This window comes from Pan troglodytes, chromosome 12, assembly GCF_028858775.2.
Source record: "Pan troglodytes isolate AG18354 chromosome 12, NHGRI_mPanTro3-v2.0_pri, whole genome shotgun sequence".
Lineage (NCBI taxonomy): Eukaryota > Metazoa > Chordata > Mammalia > Primates > Hominidae > Pan > Pan troglodytes.
The window spans coordinates 72074658-72099961 of record NC_072410.2 but is presented as its reverse complement, the minus strand read 5'-3'; the positions used below and the strand labels follow the sequence as shown (position 1 = coordinate 72099961).

The window sequence follows — 25304 nt, the reverse complement described above, 5'->3', positions numbered from 1 at the left end:
AGAAGACATTTGAGCAGTTGGGGTTTGATGCCCAACTATGATAATTAATTAGCTCTTTCTTTCATGGTGTGAAACAGAAGCAATATCAGGCAATTTCTTTTACTCTAAAGAAACAAATGCAGGAAGTCTTTAATATGTCTTGGTTTTCACTTTTAGGAATGGCATGGGTGGGTGGGGTGCTCCAGCAGTAAACAGCATAGAAAAATGATAAGATTACCTGACCGTCCGTCTCTCTGGAAGTCCACATGATACCATTCTCCATCATTCACTTTCTTCAACAGGGCTTTTATTTTTATAGTACCTGACCCCATGTCCAGGAGGAGGTAGAGGTGGCCATCTAGCATCTCAATAGCAAAGAAGTCCACCTTTATCATCTGTGGGTGCTTGGCATCTTTCTGATGTCTTGGCTTGCCATGGCTAAATAAGATGAGGCCATTTGGCTCTGTTGTACGGAAATCAAATGATATGGAGCCAGTTTTCTTTGCATTCCATTTAGGCAAAGAGATGAAAGACTCTGGGGTTTCAAAGGTGATTGGGTCTAAAGTTGCAACATTCTCACATTTAAATGCCACCACTCCATGGATCTTCATCTTAGGATCTCCTTGCTTGGCAAGTCGAGATAATTCCAGCCTCACATCATTATTTTTATATACAACCTGTGGGCAGAGGATAGCAGTGAGAAACTAGCCTCCATATTTTAATATCTGAAACTTGTGAACAGCTCATGTAACTTGCAACAACATCATAAAAAGGCACACGATATTTAGTTAATTTTGTTGTATAAAGGCAACATTTCTTAGGCAAATAAAATTCAAGTGTCAATTCATAGAACAATAACCATAACAACTTAACTTGATTCAAATAATGTGTGTGCAGATGCACACACGCATGTGCATATACACACAAACTGCTTGTATTTAACTCAAATAATTTAAAAATCTGCATATATCTTTAATTTCATGTCTACATTACCATGCTAAGACTTGAACTTATAAAAGCTACTTGTTTCATAGTTGTCTGTGATATTTTTAAAATTAAATATAAGCACTGAGGTTATTCAGTTTTCCCATCATTAAAGCATTTGAAATTGGATACCATTATATACCAGTTCCCTAAAATATTGGATCTCTTCTATTATCTATATATCTTCTGTGGATATTGACTTTGCACGACAGTCACAACAAGTTAAAGCACAAAACAGCCTGATATTTCTCAGAAAAAAAAATATATATTATATATATATATATATATAACTAAGATACAGAAGATCCCTGACCTGCATCAATACCTTTGAATACTGTTAAGTAACGTGGCACTGCCACATGTAGAATATGGTGCTTCCCCTCAATTTATTCAACCTGTGTTACTGGTGATCCACTTCACTTTTAATTTACACAAATGCTGCGCAAGGGTTGTCTTGTACTCTCATTTTCCAAGGCACTTCAGTGAAAGAGGCTAGGCACTTCTGAGTGCTTGCTGATGGTCCTAAGGCTTTTTGGATTCCAATTAACACATTTGATAATTCACTCACAGGGTTCACGGTATCATACATTTGCTATCCCTTCACGCTAATAAATTCAAAGGTATTTTGACATAAGGATAAAGAGAGAAGGACACCTTTTCTCTACAAAATGCATACAGTGGATAATCACATTTCTAAAATACATAGACCATACTTACTTGAGGGTGAATTAGTTATCTAGGTCCACATAGCTGTCTAGGCTCTTTTAAGAAGGGACTCTATAGATTTCAAAGCTCCCAACATTGCTAGACTCTAGATTTATTTATCCACATGTAAAAATGTACATATATATATGTATATGTATACACACATGTATGTTTTGGTTTTCATTTTTAGGAATGGCATGGGTGTTTTATATAATATATGTAACAGGAAAAATAAGACAATATCTGATTAGCGCTATGAAGTCAACCAAGACAACGCAGCAGTTATTCCAAACCCATGGCCAACTGAACCAAGAGATGGCTGATGAGTTTCCTGATAGGATTTGTTAATGGATACTTTATTTTTCAGAGTAATTAAGAGTACATGCTCTGGTATTGGACTTCCTGAGTTCAAATTCTGGCTCCAGCATTACCGAACTGGGAAATCTCTGTAAGCCTGTTTCACTCCCTGAAAGGAAAATAATACTTCACATAATGGTTATAATAATTAAATAAGAAAATACGCAAAGTGGGAAAATCTACATAAAGGCACTCATTCCAATGCCAATCACATTGTAAGATTTCAATAAATATTAACTATGTAAAATACATGATAATAAAAATCAATACTTTATCATCTAATAGACATAGATTTTAGTTCTAAATTTATCCATAAGAAAACATTTAGAAATAAAGCCCACACATATAATTAGTTTTTATACATGATTTGTGCCAACTAAATAAGTCACATCTTTCCAATGCTGGGCCTGGTGTTTCAGTTTACCTTTATCTTGGAGAAGGATTATAATAAAGAACATGATATCCCTTATTCTTTGAACAAATATGTACAATGGTTTAACAAGCATCTATTGACAACAAAAGAAGAGAAAATGAACTTGAGCAATAACAAAAAGGAATTTCATTAATTCTTAAGAATACTTTTTTGAAAAGAGAAAGATCTATTAAGTCTTAGAAAAATTTATTTAGGATTGCCTTTCTTTGGAGATCTTTAGAGGCAGGGAAAATGCTTTTCAAGGATGATTTTCCAAGTTTTATCGCTTCTCTCTATGACTTTCATGCTATTCAAACCTATATTCAGTTTCCTTTTTCCTACTGATTTATATTCTAGTATGTGGACATTCTTTTGACATAGATATTGATCAAGAATAAGTATTTTCAGACCCAAATGATGCTTCTCTTGATCAATGCTAACACTCATTCTTATAATAGAACCACTGTAATAGAATTGAGTGTTTCTGACATGAACAAGTGGGTTTTAGCCCTGGTATATTGTCTCTTGAATCTGACATCAGCCACCACAAAGTTGAAGAATGAGGGGCAGTCTAAGTCTGGGGAAGGATTTCAATGAGACATAATCTTATAACTGAATCAGGTGACTTGGTGATGAAAAGGTTCAGGAAGATGTAAAAAAATAGAAGTAGGGATAATTCCCTGGGCAAAATTTCTTAAGGTTAGCCATGCATCTCTCATAAAAAAAAGTATCTCCACCAGAATCAATGCTTTATATGCTTTATACTGGCAAGAACCTTGCTCACCACAGTGCAGCACCAAGATCAGTGGCTGGCACAGAGTAGGTGCTCAATAAATATTTGTTTATAGTTGAACAAAATTCTTCCTTCACCTTTTTAAACCTAGTTTCTAGATTATAGGCTTTTGTAAATAATAATATTTAGACCTATAATTAAAATACAGCAGAATATGGTATTGCGGACCAATCTCATAAACTAATTACTATTTTGCCCTATTTCTCTAGAAAAAAAGCATAAACTTATGTGCATATCCAGTTCATAATTGACAAGTTGGCCCATGCATTGGGAAATTTCATCTTCACACACATATTGTGGGGTATAAATTCCTTTTAGAATGAAGAATGCCTGAGTTAAAACTCTCCAGAGGTTTATACACAAAAATATACACTGTGCTTCTCCTCAACATAGTTCTTGTAGGAAAGAACTATCTCCAGATACAAGAACTCTTTCCTACAAGAACTATCTTGAGAAGAAGCACACTGTGTATTTTTTTCTTCCCATTTTGTACTCTTTGAAAGGCTACTCCAGAAAACAGAAAAGCAATTTTGCATTGGTAGGCTTATGGCTCTCAGATTTACACTACTATTTCATCTGACCCAGATTTTATAATTACCCTACTTTTCTAAAGTTAGACCTACTCTTAAAATGAACTGAATCTAGTTCAATTAGAATAATGAGTAGCTAGTAAGTATTCTAACTCCTTTAAAAATTCATGTGTAAGCTATTTTTACTTCTTTCTGAAACAATGTGGCACTCAATCATGGGAACACCTTATAATTATTCATATATTTTTAATTCTTATGTGAAAAGTTGCAATTTACATGTTTCATTTTTGAACAAGTTTCTATATGCTTTATCATCATAACAATTGATGATATTTGTGCACACTCATTTGGATCTGTTTATAGAACCAAGGTTTCTTTGGGGACATTGATTTTTTTTTTTTAAAGAGTGATTCAAAATGTAGAATTTTACTTCCTTGCTTCATGGGCTTCTTTCCCATTTCTTCAAACATTTGTTAGAATTTTTAGTGTCCCCCTCATGTTAATATGCAAGAATAGGGCGTAATATGTTTGTGTTTTCACATTCCTAGGGTTTACCTTTGAGGAAAACAATCACTGAGTATTATCTTTGATCTTAATGATAATCCTGAAAACATGACAGCAATGCAGAGAAAATAAATAACTTAAAGAATAGGAGCTTAATAGTCTGCATATTAACTTGGTTCAATCTCAAAGCTATTACTAAACCAAGTCCCTAACCTCTCTCTGTCTCAGTTTCTTAATTTTGGAAACTGACATCTATAAAGGAAAGGCGTGCCATAACTATAAATTCTTGAGCTTTTTTTACCCTTAATATGTGTGATTTGGGACAGACATAAAAGATGGTCGATTGTTCCTGACCCCTTTCTGGCTTTCTCCTGTTGCAATTTTTGATGCCAGGATATTGTTCTCTACTTTCAGATATACTGAAACACTAATCCATTAGTAAAGAGAGTGTTCACTGCATCTTCTCGTACACAGACATGCCTCAAGGATTATATCTACCTAAGTTTTGTACAGATGGTGCTAAAGCACTGGTAGCTGATAGATAAGGCTCTTTCAACAGAGCGGGAGTATGTGAAATTCAGTGTGAAAATATTTGCCACTCAGATAATGACTTTTTAAAATAAATATGTGCTTCAGCTTGGAAGTTACAACGGGGGTCTTAACTTCACTAACATGCATGATTAAGACTTTTCATTACTTAACTATGGTAGTATGCAGGATGGTGAAATAAGCGACCAAAGTTAGTGTTGTTTAGATATTTAGACTTTGTTATGACCCTCCCTGAGAGAACATGAATGACTCATATTTTAATCTATCTTGGTTTTATCTTTCATACTTGTGGCTAATAAGGAGTGAGGCCTAAGAATTTGGTTCTCAAGTCAGATTTCAGAGAGAATTCCAGCTCACTCATTTTCAAACCTGTGACCTTGTGCAAGTTCCTCAACCTTGCCAAGTCTCAGAGTTTTATTCGTAAAGGACAATGGTATCTACCACATTAAGGTTACTGCAAATAATAAATTATATTTTAGTTAAAGTGCTAATAATGGGTCCTAGCATGGAGTAAGTGATCAAGTAAATACTCATTGTTTTTATTAACATTATTATAAATAACATTTCTTATTCTTACATTGAATTGATGGAGCTACACAATTTAATTGTCATAACAAAGGTAACAGCTAAGAAGGTAGATAGCAATTGATTGGTCACATATTTAAGGGAATTAAATAGTGCTGAGATCAGCAGGATCAAAGGTATTCAGCAGATTGGGGCTTCCTTTTTCATGCTGATATTTACGTTGCAGTTGGATGTACACATCAGGCTTTCTCTGTAAAGTTCCTTAACTAGAAAATATACACAGCAGGCTAGCTAACCTAGGAGTTGTATTTTCACCCATGAAAGGGTTTCTGTGGAATCTAACAACAGCAGCTACCACTATCACCAAAGCCACCACAACAATCAGTTAAGATTTACCAGTTCACTTTCTGGCAGGCCCTCTTATAAGAGTTTTATATATATTAATGTGTTTAATTCCCATATGCATCCTAGAAAATAGGTATAATTATTTCCTATTACCATAAGTTACCTAGAAAATAGGTAACATTATTCTACTTTATCAATAAATATCTGGAGGCACAGAGTGATTGCATGTCTTTCTTCATGATCATGTCTAATCCTGTTTGAATAGCTAATGACGTTAACCTCAAACTGTATCTTTGTTTCAGCAGGAAATTTGTCTTCGTTTTTGATAGCAGTTGCTAAGTAGAGTCACAATCAAACAGCTGTTTGTCATTAGGCAAAATGATAATCTTTCAATGAGTTACATGTGCGTTCTAAATACCAGTATTTTTTCCTTCATTTGTTGTCATTAAAATATCTCTAAGTGAATCAAATGTCACAAGTAAGTAGAGGAATTTATTGTGTATGTACTGATTAAAATGTCCCTTCAAGTCCAGTTATAGCAGAGGGCCTATTTCTGTTTCCAAGATGATATTGTAGTTTTTCAACAGGTATGTCATTTAGAATGTAACAAACGTTATCTTAAAAATCTGTGCGGTTTAAGAATTATTTAAAGGGACTGTTGCTTTAATGCTTATTTTTGTTTGTTTATTTGTTTAAAATGCAGTTAATGCTTTTACTCTATTAAGACCAAGTGAAGGCCGAGCGCAGTGGCTCACGCCTGTAATCCCGGCACTTTGGGAGGCCGAGGAGGGCAGATCATGGAGGAGGGCGGATCACGAGGTCAGGAGATCGAGATAGAGACCATCCTGGCTAAAACGGTGAAACCCTATCTCTACTAAAAATACAGAAAATTAGCCGGGTGTGGTGGCGGGCACCTGTAGTCTCAGCTACTAGGCAGGCTGAGGCAGGAGAAGGGCATGAACCTGGGAGGCAGAGCTTGCAGTGAGCCGAGATCGCACCACTGCACTCCAGCCTGGGTGACAGAGTGAGACTCCGTCTCAAAAAATAAATAAATAAATAAATAAATATCAAGTGAAAATATTTATTTCAAGTACCAGAATTTAATTATCATTTTCACCTAGCTGTTATCTTTCTAGGCACCATCTCTTTATATCAGTGCACTGTGTCAAAATACAACCAGGAACTAGCGAGCAAGTGAAAAGTACAAGCGTCATCCAGTAAGTAGCAGATAAATTGCATTTGCTTTGCCATGATCTGGGTAAGAAAGAGCTCAGAAAAGGAAATGCAGCATATTACAACTTTCATCCCCAACATTAACTTATTTATTATTTTGAAATTATGTTTCAATTCTGACACTTCCAATTCAATCAGATATGCACTTTTTAGACACATACTATGGTAGGATCAATCAAATGCAATTTTAGTCACTCCCCTGTGCATATGCCTAGTTCCACAGAACATGTTACACTGAAAATAAACTAATTTAATACGCTAGTTTAATTTATCTTAAACATTTGCTAGTGGTAACTATATAATAGGTAAACTATATGTGATCAACACATATACACATAGACACACACCTACACACACCCAGAGTTTAAACATTACCCAGATACACTATATGTCAAATTTAATGTCATTGATATCCATATAAATATGCACTTATGTTAGAATATATGGTATATCTCTCAACAGATATATAGATAAGTAGATAATACATACCTACGTATGTCAGAGACATAACAAAATATAAATACATTAACAATATTTGATAATTTCAAAAAATTAGAAATTTGAAAATTTCAAAAATTAGAAATTTGGTTTAAGCACAAAGATGGTCCTACTCATTTTGTATCAAAAATGTTTTGGCCCAAAAGCAAATTTTAGCACATATAAAGTTGGTGCTTTCCACAAAAAACAACTGTAGCCTCCAAAAATTAGTATTTTATGATTAAATGAAAGGAGAAAATTAGACATTTCCCTTCATGTTCCTGCCACCATGGGGAGACAATCTTAAAAGCAGAATAAAGGCAAGGTGGTCACTTTTTAAAATCTTTGCACCCATTATTGTTTTATCTCCCACCCAAAATCAAGTTTCTTATGCTATTCACTTTCTTACACTGAAGATCTAGCATAGGACATGATTCTAGCAAAAATGTCAAACACTGTTGAGCTTAACTGACCAAGAGAGACTAATAGGATTTTAGCTTTTCTGGGAATGTCACTCCATAGAAATTTTCATGTGTAGTGTGATATGTCCACAGGAGACAGGTGGGCATCTAGTACAGTACATACAACTGTGGAGTGGCTGCAGGAGGGCTAGTGGATAGGGAAGACAGTGTAGAAAATGAACAAGCCCTGTACAAAGTAGTCCGATGTACATTTATTTATTTATTTATTTATTTATTGAGAAGGCGTCTCACTCTGTCGCCCAGGCTGGAGTGCAGTGATGCAACTGTGCAACCTCTGCTGCCCAGGTACAAGCAATTCTCCTGCCTCAGCCTCTGGAGTAGCTGGGACTACAGGCATGTGCTACCACGCCCGGTTAATTTTGGATTTTTAGTAGAGACGGGGTTTCACCATGTTGGCCAGGCTAGTCTTGAACTCCTGACCTCAAGTGATCTGCCTGCTTTGGCCTCCCAAAGTAATGCATCTTTAAAAACAATTCTTAGCAGTAAGGAAATTTAATTTTAAAGAGACATACGTAAATAATTTTGAAAATAAGAGTGTTTTGGGAAGGCAGCAAGTTGATCTTCTTTTCCCCTGATCTAATCTGATTCAGAGACCATGTACGGATAATATTTTCAATGAAATATGTTATCTTCTCCAAACCCAAATACCAAAACCTGTTATAAAATGGAAATCAAACTACAGTAATATAATTTATCCACAAAGGCATATGACATTTTATTTAAAACAAAAAATAGTTAAAAATTGGAGAGGGAAAAAAATATTTTGTTTACACAACAAAGAGAAAAATATTTTTGCTTAGTCTCAATTAAATACAACCAAATATATCCCATTAATCAGGGGAAGAAAAAGGAAAAGACAACCCCTCCTGCTTCGTCCTTCCTTCATTCCAGCATTCAGTGAACTGCTTAAAGTTACTGAGACAACATTAGGTGCAATCTGTAGAAGTTACTCACGGGAGTTGAAAGACTGAGTTGTCCTTGGGTTAGCAGCTCTATTTATGAAGCTTTCAGTGCATATGAGTATGTAGCAGAATAACCTGAGTTTCATTAAATAGTTATGTCTATTTTTCTCACATTAGTGATTCAGTAATGCCTTTTGGAAATAAATGGAAAAATGAACCACAAATGTCAGTAATGTGAAGTTTCAGCTGAAGATGTTTTTGAAATACAAACTGCAAACTTGATCAATTATCTTATTTTCAGATGAGGAAACTGAGGCTTAAAAGGCTAGAAGGCTATCCAAGTTGGCATCAATCTCTGATCAAAATAATGTATTGGGGACTTCAGTGTTCAGTGTTCTTTCAATTTTGTGTTAAAAAAGAAAAAAGAACAATGAACAAACTCTGCCATAGGTCCAGGGTTATGAAATGCTCTTAAGCAATTACAAACGAAGAGCAGCCCAATTTTTAGCAATGTGACAGAAGAGGAACTGGAGCTTATTTAAAGGTGACTCCAACTTTAAAACTATGTTAGCTTCATAATAAGTTGATGTTCACAGACAGAAATAAAAGTCCTGAGGGGGTAAAAATTGCAGTAATTTCCCCCAATGATAGCATTTAGAAAGACACTGAACAAGTTAACTAGAATCAATAAACTTGCAATGTTCACTACTATTTTAAAAGGAAGTGATGAAGATACTTTCCACATCAGTCTTTCATGATCTTGCCAAAAGTTATCTCACCATAACTTGGGGTTAGGAGTTTCTACTCCAAGCCAGCAGATGCTGCTAAGAAAGGCAATGCATGTCTGCTTTATCCAAAAAACTTTTCAATCTCCTGCTAGTTTCAATAGGGGAAAAGTAGCACTATTATTATTATTTTATTAGGGGAATCTATCCTCCCATGTACCAAGAAAATATCTTTGAACTGATAATAACAAAATAGTGACACTAAATGATGTGTCTAGATTAATCAATGCATCTTCTTTTGTGTCTCCAGCCTCATAAGCTCAGTGAAGTTTCCTCCACCACTTAATTTTACATTTTACTAAGGAGGCAGACATTAGTATAAGTATATAATATACCATTTAGTATATGTATATGCATGTATTATAGATAGATTAGACAAATATATGATAGATATATGATAGATGGATAGATAGATAGATAGACAGACAGACAGATGATTTCCTATATAGTCTGTCCTTTCCTCATTGATTTGCAATGACACACTATCTATTGTTTTGGATATACCAATGTTCACTATTTTAATATATTATTACTTTTTGATCATGCTCATCAATTTTAAGCTTTGAAAAAATTTCTCCAAGAGAGATGGGATAACCAATTTCATGTAAAATATTTATTACTTGATTATATTTATGTGTGTGTGTATGATATATGTATTATTTTTAATCCACTGAAAATATGTTGTCTTCTGTTTAAGGTGAAAATCCAAATTGACTTGCTCCACAAATAGTTAGTTATTTGAACCAGCACATTTTTTTGTCCTTCTTTTTCTTACTTCAACACTCAGGGGAACACAATTTTTAAATAATTATTTTTCCGACTTGTAAGGCCTACCACATATTAAATTATTACATATATGAGATTCTATGGCTGAGCACGCTGTTCCGTTTTATTGATGTTTATTTTTTCTTGATCTAGTTCCATGTCACCTAATTGTCACAGCTTTATAATATATTCTAATGTGTGTTAGGCTCCTTCCAATCAACCAACCCATTAACATTAATTAGCTTACAATGTTTATATGTTATAAACATTATAAACATCTCATGTAATTTCACACGTTTTTTCCTTATGAAGATCCGTTAATAAATTACCAAAAGATATAATCAGTTTATTCACTTCAATAAAAAGAAGCAATCACTGAATATTTTTAAATGACCATAACTTATAAATTTTTTTGTCTTCTGTATTGACAAAATAAATATATATCACAAGTTGCTTTGATCTAGCTTTCTAAAACATAGCAAGTTATACATTCAAATTTACTTAAGGGGACTTTAGAATAGCCCAAGGAAATTATATCTTGCTTAGAATTACATTCCTATTATTACAATTATTTGCAAAGTTATAACGCATAAATGAGTTTGACAATTTTATCATATCAGAGAATCTGGCCTCATACCACAACAATAGTTTATTAGTTGGAGGATAGATATACAACTATAGAGATAGATTAAATCAGGAAGAAAACAACAACAACAGTGAATGTAGTTGTAAGTGCGCTAATTCTATTCCAATAATCACAGGCCCTGGTAGAGTTCCTTGTAATAAAATACCAGGAGTAGGTGGCCAGTATATAGGAGTTATCTGGTGAATGAGATGAATTATTCTCAGTGAAGAAGAAAGGGGAGCGACCTCAGACTCCACTTTAATGGTGGCTCTCTAGAGGTGAGGGTACTTGCCTGAGGTCACACTGCTATTGTTCAGAGGGAGTCAACAGTGGACAAGATGGAATCTGAATGTTTGCCTCCAGAGCCTGAACTGGACTGTTTAATTTATTGGTTTTCTTTGTATGGGCTGTTTTTATGATGGTTAATTTTCCTAAAGCAATAAAAAACCATAGGACTTCTATGCTTCCTCAACCTGATGTTTCAAGAGCTGGTTATCTAGTTGGTGGATTATCCAAATTGCATGAATCCCCTTTCTTTCCCTGGCTGCCTGCCTTTACTGCTCAACTGCACATCCACCCAAGAGCCTGCAAAGGAAACAGGAAAAGGTGGCATTTAAGACAGCCAATGCTGATGTTTTTAGCAACTGCAATGAGAACATTTTTCCAAGTAGACTTGTTCCTGAGAAGTTGTATAAGTCTGTTCTGTAATTTTAATATAATTTGATAAAAACAATGTGTTATAAGATTTATATTTACATATATTCAAACAGTCCCAGGTTTACATTCCTGCATTGCTACTTAACTACTTTTACTGCCTTGGCCAAGTTGCTTATTCTTACTGAAATAATTTCCCTCTGTATCAAATGAGATTATGAAAACTTATTTTGCAATGTTATTTAAGCACATAAGTACTTGATCCTGGGTACCTAAATAAAGGGTAGTCATTACTGTTGCTATTATGATCTTAACTGTGTAAGGTCTTAAGGGTTAAGATCTTAAATGGGTAAGAGGGGAGTGTTCATTATTTAAATTAGTAAGTGACTACTATTGAAAGCAAAGAAGCATTCTGTAAAGCAATCACACTCAAATCTTGATGTTGACATAAATACTTCTCAAATTTCGTAATTTTATCTCTTATCTCTCTGGAACTCTACATTTTGACTTTATCTGCCAAACAAATAGTATTTTTAAAGTAATATTTTTTATTTTAAATTTATTAAAGGCATATAAATGACAGAATGAGACAGTCTGTATAATGATATTAAATTGATGGAATTATAGCTGGATGCAAATACTTGTATTATTTAGCTTATACTGGGTGGACTAAATATATGGCCTTTTCTAGGTTTGCTAAAATATTGAACACATGTAACTGTTGTTCATTTCTAACTAAAAGGGCCCTAAAAAGTATAGAGACCCCAGGTTGAGAACTGTTATTTTTCAATTATAACTGCTAAGCAGTAGGGTATTTCTTTTTAATCTATTCTTTAATTATTTCTTTGGAAAGTCCCACATGATTCCGATGTCAGATGGGTTGTGCCTTTTGCCAGGGGTTGCTTAGTTAACTGTTTATTTAATGAATGGGGTTTTATGTGCTACTGAATTTCTCATGGCACACGTTAGAAAATTTTTGGCAGCATTTAAATTGGAGAACTGAGAAACATATTGGCTCTACGGAAGCTCAATCAGCTCCCAGGCAGGTGCAGAGTTTTTGCCAACAAAAATTCAGTAAAATAAAAAATGCAAAGCCCAAATTCTCACACAACCCAAAGAAAACTGACTTTGGTGTCCAAGATTAAATGAATGCTAGATCCAGGCAGCTCAGGTAGCTCAAGAATGGAAGGGGAAAATGCGTCATAACTTTAGGAGAGAAGCAGGAATGGGACCTTCTTGTTTTGGTGGATGACAGTATGCATACATTTTTGGATTGCTGAGAAAATTCAACTAACTCCTAAAAAAAAAAAAAAAAGAAAAGAAAAGAAAGAAAATAGTCTCATGTAATTTTGCACGTCTTTTCCTTATGAAGATGTGTTAATAAATTACCAAAAGATATAATCGGTTTATTCACTTCAATAAAAAAAAAATCATTGAATATTTTTAAATGACCATAGCAGTGACTGAGCATCCTAGACCAAGTATCCAGATGGCTATGTTTTTTAAATGATTTGGCCAGATATATAGACATTGTATAAGCATTGGTTACCAGATTTATTTACTCTGACTGGGAACCAAAAAATATCCTGACTTGTATTCTGAGTTCTGAAAAGTCCTAAATGCACATATATATAAAATTTTACTCAGTAGTACAATAGGATGAGAAAAAACAATGGAAAAGATTTTTTTTAATTAAACACTAGTTCGAGAAAATAAAGATGAGAATGTATCTTTCAGCAATTAAAGTGAATAATACCAGCCTACTTATCATTACTACATGACTCTCCAAACTGTGTGGAATAAAAGCCATTTGCAGTCATCTCCTCCCAAGTATAACTGTCATCAACTCCTCCCGTCAATACTCTGCCCTTGGCCAGACCATGTCCCAGCCCTTCTCCCTGTCTGGAAGAGCAACGTCCCGAGTCAGGCTTGTTCTTGATTTCTCCTCTCCTAGATGTAGTTTCTGTCAATACTGGCTTATTGAAGACTCCTGCATTCTTGGGACACCAGTGGATATTCTTTAGTATCATTTTCCTGCTGTATTCAGAAATGGGGAGGGCTGTGCTCATTAGCACAGCGATGCTGACCCAACACTAGGTTGGCCACCTCTTGGTGGCTACATAAACACACGTTCCTCACTTCAGGCCTAGCCAACTTGGCTGTCTTCTATTTCGGTTTTGTGTTGAACAAGCCCCCAGTAGACAGTTCATTAGAGTTGGCCAGCTACATCCACTTTGCCCCTAATTGCCTTTGATTAGCTTCTACATTGCCTGGTATAATTATTTTTTTTTAATTGAGATGGAGTCTCACTCTGCACCCAGGCTGGAGTACACTGGCACGATCTCAGCCCACTGCAACCTCCACCGCCTGGGTTCAAGAGATTCTCATGCCTCAGCCTCCCAAGTAGCTGCAACTACAGGTGCCTGCCACCATGCCCAGCTAATTTTTTTTTTTTTTTGTATTTTTAATAGATGCAGGGTTTCGCTATGTTGGCCAGGCTGGTCTCAAATTCCTGACCTCAGGTGATCCGCCTGCCTCAGCCTCCCAAAGTGTTGGGATTACAGGCGTGAGCCACCGTGCCCAGCCATCATGTTAATATGAATCATTACAGCACCCAACAGCAACCGTCAAGCACCTTCTCTGTGTCCCATGCTTGTTGAACAACAAACTTCTATTTCTTACGACAGTCTTATGAAGTAGACATTTTTATTTCCATACTAAAGCTCAGAGAATTTAAGTATTTTGTCCAAATTACACAGTAACTAGGTGACTGAGCAGGGATCCAACTCAGCTTTTATCTAGCTTGATTCCAAAATCACAGATGCAATTCTAGTGCATGCTCCCCACCCCATGGGATAGTAGCTGAGTTCCTATTTACTTATTCAGCTCTGGTTCTGGGCACACTTTCTCAATCTCATCATCATGCCTTTCGTGTATAGAAGTAAAGGGACTCCTTATCCCTTTTCTCTTTTTCGACCAAGTGCCTCATTAACTAGCTGTGGTTCTCTTAACACTGCTGGTAAAAAATAATATTAATAATAATAATCCCCCTTAGGTTTCATCCCACTCTCTTTCTCTCTTGATGTCAGGATAATTGTTTTTCTCCTTTCTGTCCTATGCACTCTGATTTAGTGTCACACTAGTTTTGTGCTCACTTCACTCTTAGGACCAAATTACCAGACTATATTTTAAGAAGGTACAAACGTTGTTTTGAATGTTAAGAATTCTTTAAGATTTTCTAAGTTGCCTTGTAACTGGAGAATAAAGAATGAGGTTTAACACTAGGATGAATAACATTCAACACATCAGTTTTCAGGGGTCTAGAGTTAGAGTTGATGATTACAGCCTCCTGTAGTCAATAAGAGAAGAGAGATGTACTAACCACACGCAGATTGGGGCCATTTTTTTCATTGTAACTGATGAAGCCCAAAACAGCAGGGCCAGAACTTGGGTGAGGGGTCAGGTAAGTGAGATACTCACTTTGGAACAAAATATAAAGGAGGATGTTAAATCTCATATCACGACAAATATTTCAATGAAATATTTTTAAAACTTAACAAGAAAAAGTCCACAATGAACAAGGTATTAAAATTTTAAATAAAGATAGAATCAGTATTACTGATTTTTCCTTTTGCCTCAAGCTCCACAATGTTTTGGTAGAGCCCTGCAATACAATATTATTCTAAGATTAATGAACTCCATTTAATATATTGGAAACATATTTATTAAAACAAGTGCAAGTAACTAGAGTAGTGTGGGGGTAAATTTCTTCATTAGATATCATTAAAATTAGAACTAGAATGCACTATTAATTTTTAAGGTGTAATTAGTCATTAAAATCACTTTTATTCAAAAATAAAGACGAACACAGAGTGTTTAGTCAGACACTCTTTTAACCACTTTACTCATATAATCCTCATGACAACCTGCTGATATAGTAGAAAAGGCCCACTGCTACAGAATTCCCAGTGTAATATTCATTAAAATACAATGGCTGTGGAGCTGTGCAGCACAGTGCCTCTCATAAAATTAGGGTCCCCATTTTTCAGATGAAGAAACTGAGCTCACATAGTAAGTACCAGAATGAAATTTAGATCCAGACAGTCCAGATACAGAGTGCTTGTTCCTAACCATATTATAGAAACAAACCAAGCCTCTCAAAGATCAAGTAATGTAGCCTATTTCTACCTCAACCTCTGCGTCACTAGACCTCAAATTGCAATTAACTTTTAGTAATAATGATCCTAAGAAACTCTCCAGGACATTGGACTAGACAAAGATTTCTTGAGTAATACCCCATAAACGTAGGCAACCAAAGCAAAAATGGACAAATGGGATCACATTAAGTTACAAAGCTTCTGCACAGCAAAGGAAACAATAAACTAAGTGAAGAGACAACCCACAGAATGGGAGACAATATCCGCAAACTATCCATCTGACAAGGGATTAATACCAGAACATGCAGAAGTTCAAAAAACTAAATAGGAAAAAGTCTAATAATCTGATTTTAAAATGGGCAAAAGATCTGAAAAAACATTTCTCAAAAAAGGCATACAAATGTCAAAGAGGTATATGACAAGCTGCTCAACATCACTGATCATCAGAGCAATGCAAATCAAAACTGCAATGAGATATCAACTCATTCCAGTTAAAATGCCTTTTATCCAAACACAAGCAATAACAAGTGATGGTGAGAATGTGGTGAAAAGGGAACCCCTTGTACACTGTTTGTGGGAATGTAAATTAGTACAACCACTACAGAGAACAGTTTGGAGTTTCCTCAAAAAAACTAAAAATAGAACTACCATATGATCCAGCAACCCACTGGTATGTATATACCTCAAAGAAAGGAAATCAATATATCAAGAATATATCTGCGTTCCCATGTTTATTGAAACACTAGTCACAATAGCCAAGATTTGGAAGCAACCTAAGTGTCCACCAATAGACAAATCAATAAGGAAAATGTAGTATACATACACAATGAATAATTATTTATCCATAAAAAAGAATGGGATTCTGTCATTTGTAACAACATGGCTGAAACTGGAGGTCATATTGTTAAGTGAAATAAGCCAGGCATAGAAAGGCAAACGTTGCATGTTTTCACCTATTTGTGGGAGTTAAAAGTTAAAACAATTGAATTCATAGAGACTAAAAGGATGGATACCAGGGCCTGGGAAGGGTAGTGGGGGTTGGGAGAAGTGGGGATGGTTAATGGGAACAAAAATATAATTAGACAGAACGAATAAGTTCTAGTATTTGATATCATAACAGTGTGACTGTAGTCAACAATAATATATTGTACATTTTAAAATAACTAAAAGAGTGTAATTGGATTATCTGTAACACAGGAAAGGATAAATGCTTGAGGTGATGTATACTCCAGTTACCTTCATGTGATCATTATGCATTGCATACCTGTATCAAAATATCTTATGTACTCCATAAACTTAGTATGTACACAAAAAAATTAAAAATAAAAGAAAATAATGACCCCAAGAGTAGATTCTGCCATAAATTTTACAGAAACCAGTCAAAATTTGTTATGTATATTATATGTAATATAAACACATATGTATGTGTGTATAATACATATATAATACATATGATGACTCGCCATTGAAATAACCTTGAGAGTCACTCATACTAACTTAAGAACTGCAATCCATCTCTGATATTCACCTGTCTACAGGCCAAATACAGAAACTAGACTAAATACTTAAGGTATTTTTACAAAATTGTGATGGATACTAATTCTGCAGCTGATAGGCATTGAAAGGCCAATTGAATTCAGATCCCTGGCCCTGTCATTAACTTCTGCAGGTGTATAACTGGTATTCTTGTATCAGACAGCCAATGTCATCAAAATGGAATATAACAAATTGTTATATAAAACATTTTAGCTCTCCACATTAAGTAGCATTATAATTATATGATGAAACCAGAGCACTGTGAAGGATTATAAAAAAGATTAAAGAATTCAGAATAAACACTTGAGATCTTGTCTAATACGGATGCTCTCAAGTAACCAATGTTGCCAATTAACGCTGCTCATATACATGTGGATTTCTGATTATCTGGTTTACTACTAAATTAAAGAGCAAAAAATAAAAAAAAAATCTCTAATGCCTCTACTGTAGAATATTTCTATTGATATTTTGGAGGGATCTATAAGAAGCCAATATCAAAGCAGGAATGTCTTTTAGAAACAAGATAGATCAAGCTTGTCTCTTGAGAACATGTTATTCTAGAGAGGAAGAAGGGGTAAGACATGGGCTGGCAGCAGAGTATTGGGGGCGGGGGGAAGAATCAAAGACAGAGAAATCTAGTGGAAGTAAAGTATACGAGGCCTTTATGCTACACAAAATAGTGGGCATTTCCATAGCACTGGTACACAGGTTGGTGCTGTTAATCATTCCTTATTAATTGCTATTAGTAATCTCATTTAGAATTAATTTCTTATAAATATCGTAAATCCAATAATTTGCTCCTTCCTCCTTATGCTAACATATCACAAGAGAAAAACTTTACCTTTTTTGAATTTAGAGGTGTTTTCATGACTAGATGACCTATTCAAGTTAGCACTTTGTGTGAATCTTTGCTTTGCTGTGTGGTTGAGTGGCAGAAAGCAACTGTAAGCCCAGGAGCTATGTTGACATGTGTCTCACTGGTCAAATAAGGAATTAGATATGAATGTGTATAAATTATATTAAACCCATCCAGACTGGAGGAAAACAACCTATTTTATAACAAATTTATAACATGGCAGTCATGTTATATATATATATATATATATATATATATATATATATATATATAACATAGCAATGTTCATATAATCCTGAGTCTTGTTAAAATAAAGACTCAAAGTGCTGCTACAGACTGTAGGATATGATTTATTTTGATATCAAAGTGTTTTCCACAGCTTGGTTACCTTTGTGATTTGGATCAGGGAAAGGTGTGTACCCTATCACCTTACCCTATGCTAGACAGATGTAAATTTTCCATAGAAAGAAGTGGTTTGGGTAGTCACTCAGTTACTAGATTCAGCTGTTTTTGACCAAGCCACAAGAAATAACTCAGTAAACAAAAATTCTTTGAGAAGCAGGTCTAAGTTTAAATCCCAAATCAGAATGCCTACACTGGAGGAAAAAATCAGTTTTTACTGGCCATGGCTTTAGCTATAGGCCCAAGGATCTGTTTCTTGGAGAGTCTAGTTGATACCAGGAAGGAGACAGTAGTTAAAATTAATACAATATAAAATGTTTCCCACAGTGATGCTTAAGTGAACACAAGAACAACCCTAATAGCTGATTGCTTCGGAAAAGTAAAATATAAATGGTCATTCAGAATAACAGGTTTGCACAGGAGAAGAAACTCAGTAAGTCAGGAGTTTGAAGAATTGTATTAAGTTTCCTGGGTCTTAAGAAGAAGTGGCTTCTACATTCTTAGATACAATGAGGATGAAAAGTTTGAGGTTAAACCTGTGTATTTTCATTCTCTGTCATCTTAATTACTCATGGTCTCAGTGTATTTTTGTCTCGTGTACTAGCTCGGTCCTTGTTGTTTCTTGATTCTCCTACCCACTGAATCTATGGCTGAGCACATTTGATAAGTGTGTAGTTCTGTTCAGTTTCGGATATGCTAAGATATTTTTAAAATACATAGTGAGATCATAAAATGAGATTTATTTTTTGGTTTGAAAAATTTTGGGGGACAAATAATATTTAAAAACTGTCAATATTTCCACATTTCAACATTAGATGGGAGGTGCCTATGAACCATAGAGTATATTGCAGAAAAGCAAATAACTAAAATGCCTCAAGGGAAGTTCCTGCAACACAGAGAAAAGAAAACCATTCAGATGCTTGGGGGAAAAGCTTAGAAAAAGGGAAAAACAAAAAGAGGCAGCTGGGGTGGCCTTCCTCCCCAACAGAGCTGAACCTAAGAACATCCAGATAAAACCAGAGTCAGAAAATACTGGTGTTGGTTCCACATTCACGGGGAACTCTGAAAGCCTCTCAGAGTAATCTCGATTTTTGGCAGGGTACTCTATCAGTCAAGGCCTAGGAGTAGATGTGGTAATTGCAGAAGGGAGTTATATTAGAGAAGCCCCAAAGACTCTGGCGGGTTGCAGAGAAGTCCTTTGTATTTTCAGGTGGACCCAGAGAAAACAGGAGGAATAAGGGGCCAGCAGAGGTCTGGAGCCCACGCAAGGAGTCTTCCAGAATCTTGAGCCTGAAGGCAACCACAAAACCCCATGTCCTGAAGGGCATGCACATACTGTGCCCAAACAACCAGCCAGGTCATTTTCTAATGCTTAAAACATGAGGTCAACACCAGACAGGTGATAAATATGATGCTATACCAAATTCTGCTGCCAGAAATCCTCTCCAATGCACTCTGGATAAAAAGATATATTAATAATTATACTGTTTTGTTTTTTAATGTCTGATCTAGCTCCTTCTGTTTTTGCAAGCATACTTCTTAGTGGTTTCTTTCATAAGAATAGACTTATTTAGCCCATCTAATATATGAATGATTTCAAAGTTAATGTTAACAATAAGAGCCATCACTGATTATTTCCAATATGTACCAGTCAGTATGCATTGCAGCCATTATCATTAATTGTTATATCAATTCTCTGATGTAGGCTTTTTCTATCCCCATTTTCAGATATCAAAAGTTATGTAACTTTCCTGAAGCTGCACAGCTAGTAATAACTCATTCCACTGTATCACACCAAATTACAACAAATGATTTCTAACAAGTGATAAACCCTGACAACCTCTGAGAACGAAAAGGCCAGAGAATTAAAAGTTAATAAAACTTACTTTATTTTTCCCTATTCAACATTTGTATTCAAGATTATTTATTTTCTTAGTGGTCAAAACCTACTAGGTACTAGAATGAGGGTCAAGGTATTGAGACATTTTGTTTCTAGTTTCAGCTCCGCCATTAATTGTGTGAATTTGAGCAAGTATCTTTATTGCTTTTTCATCTGCTCAGTCAGGATAACAACTGCCTCATTTTACTCTCAGTATTATATGTATTTCTAGCCTTGTCTTAATTGAAATAGAATTGGATAATATGCAATGTACTTTTATGGTGAGTTAAAAATGCATTATTATATTCACATATAAAATTATATCAGTCCAGGCATGGTGGCTCATACCTGTAATCCTAGTACTTTGGGAGGTTGGGGCAGGAGGATTGCTTGAGCTCAGGAGTTCGAGACCAGCCTAGGCAACATAGCAAAACCTCATCTCTATTAAAAAAATAGTTGGACATGGTGATGTGCATCTGCAGTCCCAGCTACTCAGGAGGCTGAGGCAGAAGGATCGCTTGAGCTTGTGGGGTTAAGGCTGCAGTGAACCGTCACTGCACCACTGCACTCCAGCCTGGGTGACAGAGAGACACTCTGTCTTTAAAAAAAAAAAAAAAAAAAAAAACGGAATCTAAAGTCAAACACATGGATCTCTGCCTAGGTCTCAGATGAAGGACCTGGATGGGAAAACATCTCATTTCTAAGTCTATGTGGGAGTGGTAACCTTTAAATTAATTTATAAGAAATATAAATGTATTAGAAGGTATAAGGTTAACTATTAGATAGTTATTAGAATATTTCAGATGCTAACAATCAAATATGATGTTTTTATCCATATTACAACCAAGTTAAGGTAAGAAACGAAACAGCATCTCATTGGGGTGGAATCCCAAAGAGATGTAAATCTGAGTAGTTTCAAAATACGTGATGGAGAATTTGAAAATCTGCGCTTATAGATTCTGCCAACAGCGGATGGAAGATTTTTGAAAAAAATAATAATAAAAATACAATAATAAAATAATACAAATAAACAATGCACTATAACAACTATTTACATGGCATTTACATTGTATTAGGTATTATAAGTAATCTAGAGATGATTTAAAGTATACAACAGAATGTGCCTAGGTTATATGAAAATACTACACCTATTTAACATAAGGGACCTGAGTAACTACAAATTTTGCCATGTGGATGAGGAGGGGTCATGGAACCAATCCCCCTCAGATGGTTATATCATATAACAAACATATGTCTTGTTAAATGTCTTGTTATTTGTGTTGTTGCATATTTAAGAAGTCTCCAACAGTTTTTCCCAGGACTGGGTTTTAAAAGGCCTTAATCTACTGATAAAAGCTTTGTGCTTACCCTAAAAAGTAGTCCTCCTTTACTTCTTTTCTAGCATGTCAAGAAACAAACACCCAGGAAGACATTAGACACCCTGTGCATATAAAAATGGCAATAAAAGAAAGCCCCAAATGCCATCTAACCAATAGAAGTAGAATAAATTGGTGGGCATTTTACATTCACTTAAATATCCAAATGATTTAAGAGGATGTCGCTAAAAATTGTCTAATATATTGGCTTTAGTCAAAAAAAAATCTGAATTGAAATTTGGATATGCACCAAAAGCTTCCGTCTTCAAGGACTTTTCAATTTCCTCCAGTTTGCACGTTTGGAAACTGAACGGTTCAGCATATCTCTAATAAAAAAAGCATCTCCCAAGGCTCCTTTCCTATGCAGGCAAAATCAAATTAACTTCAAACAGAAGAGGTGAGATGCATACATAGAGGAAGTATCAAACTCTAACATCACTTTGCTCCAGCTCTCTAAGGTCTCCTAACGTCTACGTAGGAGAGAAATCCAAATGCTAACTTCACCCAAGATCACTCTGCAAAATCTAAAGAGAAGTGTGGCTTCCAAAAGAGAATCATACTAAATTAATTATTCCCCTATGCTGTCAGGATTTGCATTGACAACACCATATGGTAGTATTCTGGACTTTTACTTAAGAAGTGATGACAGCCAACAAGATTCCAGGCTCCATTCAAAGGCTACAAATTGTGCGGCACCCTTGCCTTGCTAGCTGGGCAGCCATTTGAATCAGGGGATTCTTGTGCTTTGGCTGCAGAAGTTGAAATGATGCTCTGTATCGTTTGAGACATGAACTGCTGCGTGCACACCACACAACGTCCCCCAGCAATGATGCATTGCACTAATATGCTCTCAGAGCATACTCACTGGGATGTATTAGAGCAATGTATCACCAAAACACTTAACTTACAGGATGTATTGCCACGTGAGGTGGAAATGGTTGCCAATGAGGTGTTTTAAAGATAATTTCTAAAGTTGTGTATTAAATTATGTTTATGTCACCTTTCTGGTGATTTGGAAGATAACATTTTGAGATTCTGTTATGCTTGATCTTTGGGATTCAGTGCTTTTTCCCCCTCACAAAAGCACTCTTATTGCAGATCATTTTTAATAGGAAAACTCAGTAATTGAGCTTCACCTAAGTGTGACACAAAATGAATGAAGTTTGTGTGCATTGCTGTGCAATCAGCCCTGAAATTCAGTTGTGGGCATAAGCCCTGGTGCTGGGCTGCATCTTCCCCAGGGTGGGCGACATATGGGCTAGTAGTAGGCCCTGGGCAGAAAACATGAGAGCCAGGTAGAGATGCTCCCTAGAGGCAGAAAGCTCTCTCTGCAGGCACCTACTTCCTCTGTTCCAATCCCGCATACTGTTTAATGACAGGCTCTGTATTGCTATAGTTATGTGTGCCAAAGAATTCTGATCTCTCTTTTTATTGCCTAATTTTATTAGATAAAAGGATGGAGTAACATTTAGAAAACTAGCAATTTACAAATTCTAAAAATAGATATTAGAGTTTCTCTTATTATATATATTTTTCAGATTGGCTAAAATAAGTTGCTGGATACACATTTCATAAGGACAGAGTCCACATCTGCTTTGCTTACCATTTTTCCCCAGTGCACCATGTCTGACTTGTAGAAAGTGTTCAATAAATGTTTATTCAATGCATTAACAGTCATGCTTCCCTTTTACAGTAGAGCTATTTCATCACAACTTTTTCTGTGGAGGCAAAGCATGACTTCTTTCAAACAGAATTGCCCTCTCTCGTAACCAGAAATCAAATTGCATCTAATAATGTTACATCATGGCAGTTACTTTTGAAAGAGTTGTTCTAACCTCTAGACCTTGCTTAAAGCCAACCTAGGATCTTTATAAATATTTATTTATAAAAACATGTGAAAAAGACAGCAGGGAGGGGGGAAAGAAAGAAACAATGTGATTATTAGTAGTATTTACCAGTGCATTTAAACTTCACTAGATTCATTTGAAAATATGTTTCCATACACATATTTTCAGAAAAGTCTTTATTTTGTAAAGAGATATCCACACATATGCACATAGTTAAAGCTGCAGCAGTGACTACAAATGGATAAGAAAAAATCATATATGGCTTATACAATTAGTGTTCTCATGTCATAATCATATTTTGTATACTGAAGTTTTTTAGTTATGGTAGTGACAAATTTCCTGGTATATTTCCTCCTCAGTAATAGATTTTTTGGGGCATTTTTGACAGTGTCATATATTCTAGTGTCCAATATAAAACAAAACAAAACCCTATAATTCCTTTTTATAGTTGCATTTCAAACTAATACCAGTGCATTCCTGATTCTCTTCCTATTAAATCATGTTTTTACTCTTTCTTCCCCCTCATTTCATTGTACATCATAGGTCTCCAAAATAGCTTTGATTTTAAGCTACCTAAAGAAAAACACTTTTTTACTTGTAAATTCAATAGCCTCTCTTTCATTAATTACCAGACACACACAAGTCAGACATGACTTGTCTTGAAAATGCTTCCAGTTCTCTTTTATACATTCTATATAAAATAGATGTAAGACTTGCATTGCCAAGGCTGAATTTGTTCGTATCCAGCTGGGTCAGGGTATAATATGATGGCAGCTCCTTTTTTAAAGCATTGTCAATTTATATTTCCCCTAAAAGATGGCTTTCCTGACCTCCCTTTTAACTTTCTCATTCTCATCCCTCTGGCTTTTTCCCTCTTTACCTATTCTCTTCCCCCAACCTCCTCTGTGGTTAAGTATCTCTTCTTTGGGGCTTTAATTAGTAAATACTGCACCTCTATGATATAATTTATTATATTCTTGCTAATCTTTTCTGACATTTTAATGAAAAGCTCCTGGTCATCAGCAGCCATATTCTCATCCAAAACTTGTATCTATATTCCCACTATGGCAAGTGATAGACTGCTACTATTTGGTTGTGAATTTTCTGAACCATTATTACATTTTCAAATCTCAGCATTTTTTCACCTAAAGATGATTCTTGGTGAGATGCTTCACATGCAGAAATCAATGAATAAGTAATGTAAGCTGAGAGACAACTCTGAGACTATTATGGGGACGTAAAAGATTAAATTAGAACATTCATTTTTTGTCCTGTTACTGGCACAAATAAAATATTTGAAATCCAAAAGAAAATGTTGTTAATCTGTAAATATAAAATAAGTCTCATCAACTGTAATATATAAATGTTAGCTGCATATACACTAGTTGTCTAAAAAAATAACAAAGATAACTGGCAAAAGTATCTAATTCTATGTCTCATTAGACCTTTATGATTGATTTCCCGCAGTATCACTGCACGGCAGCATTCCATATTTTAGTTCCTAAGATCACATTATATATGGAATTCCAGTTTTTGTTTCACTTATGTGTTTAGCTGAAAAACATTACTAAGTACTTTTTCAACCTGCAGCCAAGGTTAACACCGTGTAAAAATGCCAATAAAGGAGAATATACTCCATTATATC

The 25304-nt window shown here is 35.3% G+C and overlaps 1 protein-coding gene across 28 annotated transcripts in view; it reads right to left on the bottom strand.

The window, feature by feature from the left end:
• The window catches only part of NRXN1 (neurexin 1), a 1116221-nt gene that overhangs the window by 637689 nt on the left and 453228 nt on the right, over positions 1-25304 (bottom strand). For all 28 annotated transcript variants that reach the window (XM_054678383.2, XM_054678382.2, XM_054678385.2 and 25 more), the window contains one exon: positions 218-656. In XM_054678383.2, coding sequence (XP_054534358.1) covers positions 218-656 — 439 coding nt within the window. The remainder of the gene's footprint in view (positions 1-217; positions 657-25304) is intronic.